This window comes from Engystomops pustulosus, chromosome 7, assembly GCF_040894005.1.
Source record: "Engystomops pustulosus chromosome 7, aEngPut4.maternal, whole genome shotgun sequence".
NCBI classification, from domain to species: Eukaryota; Metazoa; Chordata; class Amphibia; order Anura; family Leptodactylidae; genus Engystomops; species Engystomops pustulosus.
This window is the reverse complement of record NC_092417.1, coordinates 156,706,512-156,712,275: the sequence shown is the minus strand read 5'-3', so window position 1 is coordinate 156,712,275 and position 5,764 is coordinate 156,706,512. Positions and strand designations below refer to the sequence as shown.

Below are 5,764 nucleotides of genomic sequence, written 5' to 3'. Positions count from 1 at the left end.
TGCACGGCAAGTTATAACACACAATTATATTGTAAAGCAAATGCTTAGAAAAGACTGAGAAGCAGATTTGCACTGCAGGTGTAATAGCCTTCTGCAACCTGTCTTTAGTGAAAATTAGGTTCCCTTTTACTAAATGTGAGCCACTTTGCGATGAGCCCATAGAAGTAAAAAACATGTGTTAGCTATTGAAACAAGGCTAGCTAACTATATGCTTTTTTGTGCATGAGGCCCAGGTCTCCCACACACATTGAACGATACATTCTTAAAATAACAATATTAAAACTATATGGGGCAGATTTATCAAGTGTCTGAAAGTCAGAATATTTCCAGTTGCCCATGGCAACCAATCACAGCTCGGTTTTCATTTTACCTGTTCTCATGAATATTTTAAAGGGGAGCTGTGATTGGATGCCATGGGCAACTGAAAATATTCTGACTTTCAGACACTTGATAAATCTGCCCCTATATGTATTCAGTATAAAGGGCATCTTTTCGCAATTTGTCAATACATTTTTTAACAAATAAAAAAGCAAACTACCTTTGCGATTTAAAAAAAAACCAAAAAAAAAACAATTGCATTAAGAAGTAAAATAATTTTACTGGCCTTTAATAAGCACAACAGAGCTTCCAAATGAAGTGACTCTATATTTGTTTTCAGTTATAAAGAAATGCCATTTAATATACATTTATTGAGGGGTCCTTATTTCAGCAATGGCGGCATTAAATCTGACCATACTCAGTATCTGTTCCTTGAATATGAAGAACCTTTAGGAGACGCTCTTTTAATAGTAGCACAGACACTAGCAACGACTATTATCACGACGACAAGTAATAAAGTTGTTACGGCAATGTTAAATTTCCTGGCAGTGGCCCCATATCGTCTCGCTCCAGCAAAATCTTTAAAAAGTTTCCGATCTCGGGACTGTGGCAAGAGAGAAAAAAGATAAAGCAAGAGGTCAATTCAATGGTAGGACAGCAGGAATACACAGCATAGTAAGGTCACATTCAGATAGATCACCAGAGAACCCTATGATTATGATAGGGAGGCTGGAGAAAGAGCTATTCCTTTCCTTCATAACCTATAATAATTCTTTATTTATATAGCGCACACAGATTATGCAGTGCTGCACACAGCTTTTCATATCAGTCCCTGTCCCCATGGAGCTCACAATCTAATCAACCTGCCAAAAAAAATAATTTTCTTTTGTGTCTCAAAACATTAGGCGGAACCTGTCATCAAAGGGCCATTTTTAGTACCTCACAGGTTTCTACAGACACGTTAAAGCATAGTGTAAAAGAGTTTTTTTTTTAATAAAATCGCTGACTCTTATATTTATCAAAATAAATTATATTAAATCTTGACCCAGCTCCCTGCCAGCTTTCATACTTGAGTCCCAGGGGTGTGTGGTGAAAGGAGCTGAATCCCCCTCCCACATCAGGAAAACTCTTGTCATCCTCCACATTCAAATCCTCCGTCCTTCCTTCCAATCCCTCCCCCTTCACCTGTTCTCAAGCAAGCAAATCTTGCACTTGTCTGGTCAGCAACTACTACTTGCCATGTGCAGATAGCTTGAAGACGGGCTGCCCATCTCCACTCTATCTGTGCATGTAGTGCATAGCGCGCCAGGTTGCAAAGCGGTGAGCCGGCTACTGAGCTTATGTATTTGCCGATGCCGTTAGAAGACAGGGATTTGATTAAAAACTGTGTCTGTGGGAACCTGGGTCATGGCAGCACCCAACTACTGTATGTCATCATGATGGAGCATCTGGTGACTCATACGCAATATCCATGGGGTCCAGGTGGGTGCACATCAGTATAAAACTGTATTATATGCTGACGTCCTACTCCTATATGTTTCCCAACCTTGTATCTTCCAAAGATATTGTAATAGTAGTAACTTTAAGATCAATTATAACAAATCTGATGCCCTGAACATCTTGCTTCCCCCTAATATGATACAATTTCTTAAAGATACCTTCCCATTCCAATGGAAACCTACTGCGTTGTATGTCTCTTTGCTCAACCATCCGCATAGCGACGTCAACTGAGACCCAGATCATTATAATTGGAATGGTCAGATGTCAGTTCCCATCTGAGACCACTGTGAGCTTCATATAACACTTCTCATATGGAGAAAGAGTCGACTCATAAACTACCAGCGCTCATAAGCTCAACACTGCCACTCTCCACAACTCTGAACCTGTGCGATAGGGTCACTGTCATGACTCGCAAATTGTACTGATGAGATCAGGTTTCAGGCTTCTTGCTGGGAAACCACACCCAGAGCTGCCTGTGATTGACAGCTGCATTTCTGATCCTGGGAAAGCTGGGTGTGCCTCTGACCTCGTTTTGCCTGCAGCTGCGGTTTGAGTGATGGACGGCTGAGCCAGTCAGAGCTGGAGGTAGTGTCCATTACTGCCTTATATACTGCTCAGCCCCTTCATTTGGGGCTGGTTATTGCGGTCTATCTGTGTATCTAGTGCTCTTGCTATTGTATTTCTGGCTATTCTGTGTACTGACTTCTGCTTTGCCTACTGACCATTCTATTTGCTATACGAATCTGTACCTTTGCCGCCATCTTGGTTTTGACCCGGTTTGTTTGACTCCGCTTGTCTGTCTGTATCTGTTGTTTGTCCCTCAGTATCGTTTATCTCCTTGTGTGACCTCCACCTTCCTGTCTGTCTAGTGTCGGTTTCTGTTACCAGTGTGAACACTGACCTATATCAGTATCCCGGTTACCTGTCCGCTCCACCATCCAGCAGCTGGCAGACAAAGTAGGTTTTCCCTGTCATCTTGTAGGATCACTCAGGGACCATCAGATAGGTTCCTGATAGTGGGTTCGCCCTTACCAGGACGGTTTATCTGCTTTAGGCAGGGACCTCGCAGGGTGAGTTCGCCACCACCTACCTAGTCTGACAGCTAGCGCCAAGCCTGGTTGTGGTTGCGCGGTTGCTGGACAGGTGCATGACAGTCACCCTGGCGAACTTACCTTACCGACTCTGCATGTGGCTATTCTCCATTTTTCTGTATATTGTAATATGCTACATCTAGTTGACATGTCGCAATATCGATTCAAATGTTTTGTGTCCTTTGTTGTTAATGTCTTGTATTGTGTTTCTACTTAATAAAAATTGATTGAGCATAATGTCATTTGTCATGTACCGTTCATTGCTAAAGATCTGTTTGCGTCATTTTGAGGTAGACGGTTTAGACAGAAATTTTAGGGACCCTTCGAACTTAATCTTAAAAGGATGGTCGAACGTATGACTGCTAGGTCACACTGTACACAGTTTTTGTCTTTTAATGCAGCTGCAACAAACTTTATGTTATTAAGTTGAGCAGCAATACAAGCCTTTGGAAAGTGTCTTCTAGTAGTTACAGTACATATTTCCGATTCTGAACAATCCCTTTAAGAAAAACGAACTTCAAATCAGATTGCAAAATTATTAAAAAAAAACATTTGCCTATTGAAATAATACTAATAAGGCGCTAATATTTGAAGTAGTTCTTACCCATTACTCACCTTCACAGAGTATGAGAGCGCCACTAGTCCCAGGCAGCAGAGGTTACAATAAATGGTGTTGAAGATGGACCAAATCAAATTGTCCCGTATAGGATTGTCATCTTCTCGGATGGTCACCACTGTAGAGGGAGCATTCCTTGGAGGGTTGGCATAGCCTGGATGTGCAGAGGATGGGGATGTGTACAGAAGAAGATTAGCACCTCCTGAGTCCATGATCGAAGTTGTATCAAAAGCTAATTTTCATCTGCGCAGATGGAGTGGTCACTGGATGCTTTAAGTGCGTTAAACGAAAGGAGGAGTCAAAAAACCAGTCCACTATTCTGCCACTTCCCATTTTTATAAAATATCATAGGAATCTGGAAGGGTTTATATATATTAGGCTTTTGCATTTCCTTTTTTTACTCTTCGCCAACTGAATTGGAGGATCAACCCCGGGCACGTGGATACGATTTGTCCCATCAAGAAAGGGAAAAAGAAGACTCTAAGCTCTAATAACTCAATTATACTCAATCCCTCTGATGAGGGGAGGAAACTGTGGTTCTGAGCAGGGAGAACAAGGTAAAAATGTTCAGTAGAACTTTAAATGTGCTGCCAAATCCACATCTCTCTATGACAAGGAGCTTGAGGTCCTACTGAAAGGGGCTGCAGATGAGAATCTCATAGCCAAAAATGAGCTGTAGTCCCTTCTACCCAAAGTCCTCCGCAGAGCGCCATTCTATGCATTGCCGAAGAAGGGATAATGGGGCAGATTTACTTACCTGGTCCATTCGCGATCCAGCGGCGCGTTCTCTGCAGTGAATTCGGGTCCGGCCGGGATTCACTAAGGTAGTTCCTCCAACGTCCACCAGGTGGCGCTGCTGCACTGAAGTTTCCCAAGGCCTGCTGGAATGCCCTGAAGTTCACCGGCCTATACCTGGTGAAGGTAAGTGCAAGTCCCGCGACACTTCGGGTTTTCGTTCGGCCACGCCCCCCCAATTCCGTCGCGTGCATGCCAGCGCCGATGTGCCACAATCCAATCGCGTGCACCAAAATCCCGGGGCAATACAGGGAAAATCGGCGCAAATCGGAAATATTCGGGTAACACGTCGGGAAAACGCGAATCGGGCCCTTAGTAAATGACCCCCACTGTGTCCCTTCATAGTTACCCTCCCATCCTAAGTTAGGGACACAATGGATGTCCTCTGTGATTAGACGAGTCCATAAGCAAGGGGGGACGTGACTTTGGTAAGGGGGGAATCTATAAAACCTGCATTTTATGTAGTTCTATTGAGTTAGTATGGTTGGGTGTGCTTTAGGAGGACGCCGTATATTCCGGCGTATAAGACGGAATAGCACCGATCGCGGGTGTTTTCACAGCGTTGGCTGCCGGCAAAGCTGCCGGCAGCCTCAAACAGTGGCGTACCGATTGCGGTACCGAGGCCCGCACCTGACCCCTGCGCTGCGCTGATAACTCGGCGCAGCACAGCGGGCAGATGTTTTGAATTGTGACAGCCGCTGGCCTTTCCCTTACAGCGCACGGACTGTTCTGCATCTGGTCCGTGCGCTGGATCAGGAGGGCCCGAAGCTGTCACAATTTAAAATTTGAACGGCTACTGCTAGGGGGGACATTAATCACGGCTACTGCTGGGGACATTGATTATGGCTACTGCTGGGGGTGGGGACATTAATTATGGCTACTGGTGGGGGGGACATTGATTATGGCTACTGCTAGGGGGGACATTAATCACGGCTACTGCTGGGGACATTGATTATGGCTACTGCTGGGGACATTGATTATGGCTACTGCTGGGGACATTGATTATGGCTACTGCTGGGGGTGGGGACATTAATTATGGCTACTGGTGAGGGGGGGACATTAATTATGGCTACTGGTGAGGGGGGACATTAATTATGGCTACTGGGGAGGGGGGGACATTAATTATGGATACTGGGGAGGGGGGGACATTAATTATGGATACTGGTAGATGGGGGACATTAATTATGGCTACTGGTGAGGGGGGGACATTATGGCTACTGGTAGATGGGGGACATTAATTATGGCTACTGGTGAGGAGGTGTTCAATGTTTTTATGCATACCGATGGTAATGTTGTTGTTGTATGCCTTATGTTTATGAGCGACAGTTTTCCTGCTATACACCTGCATGTCATAAGAATTTACATTAAAAAAAGGACCATGTTAAATTCAAATGTTTTTTTTTTTTAATTTTTACCGGTGTTTTGTATGCGTTGGAAAAGGGGT

General features: G+C 44.2%; 1 protein-coding gene across 1 annotated transcript; it reads right to left on the bottom strand.

The window, feature by feature from the left end:
* Positions 1-578: 578 nt before the first annotated feature.
* LOC140071165 (interferon-induced transmembrane protein 1-like) lies at positions 579-3,753 on the bottom strand. Its single transcript, XM_072118524.1, has 2 exons — positions 3,525-3,753; positions 579-922 (listed from the first exon to the last, which is right to left on the bottom strand). The coding sequence occupies exons 1-2, from the start codon at positions 3,735-3,737 to the stop codon at positions 737-739; spliced, it is 399 nt and encodes a 132-aa protein (XP_071974625.1). The 5' UTR covers positions 3,738-3,753; the 3' UTR covers positions 579-736.
* Positions 3,754-5,764: the final 2,011 nt, after the last annotated feature.

Bases quoted from the DNA above. Each gene is read 5' to 3' on its own strand.
- LOC140071165 (XM_072118524.1), bottom strand. From the start codon at position 3,737: ATGGACTCAGGAGGTGCTAATCTTCTTCTGTACACATCCCCATCCTCT. The intron at 923-3,524 runs GTGAGTAATGGG...CTCTTGCCACAG, and splicing joins CGCTCTCATACTCTGTGAAG to TCCCGAGATCGGAAACTTTT.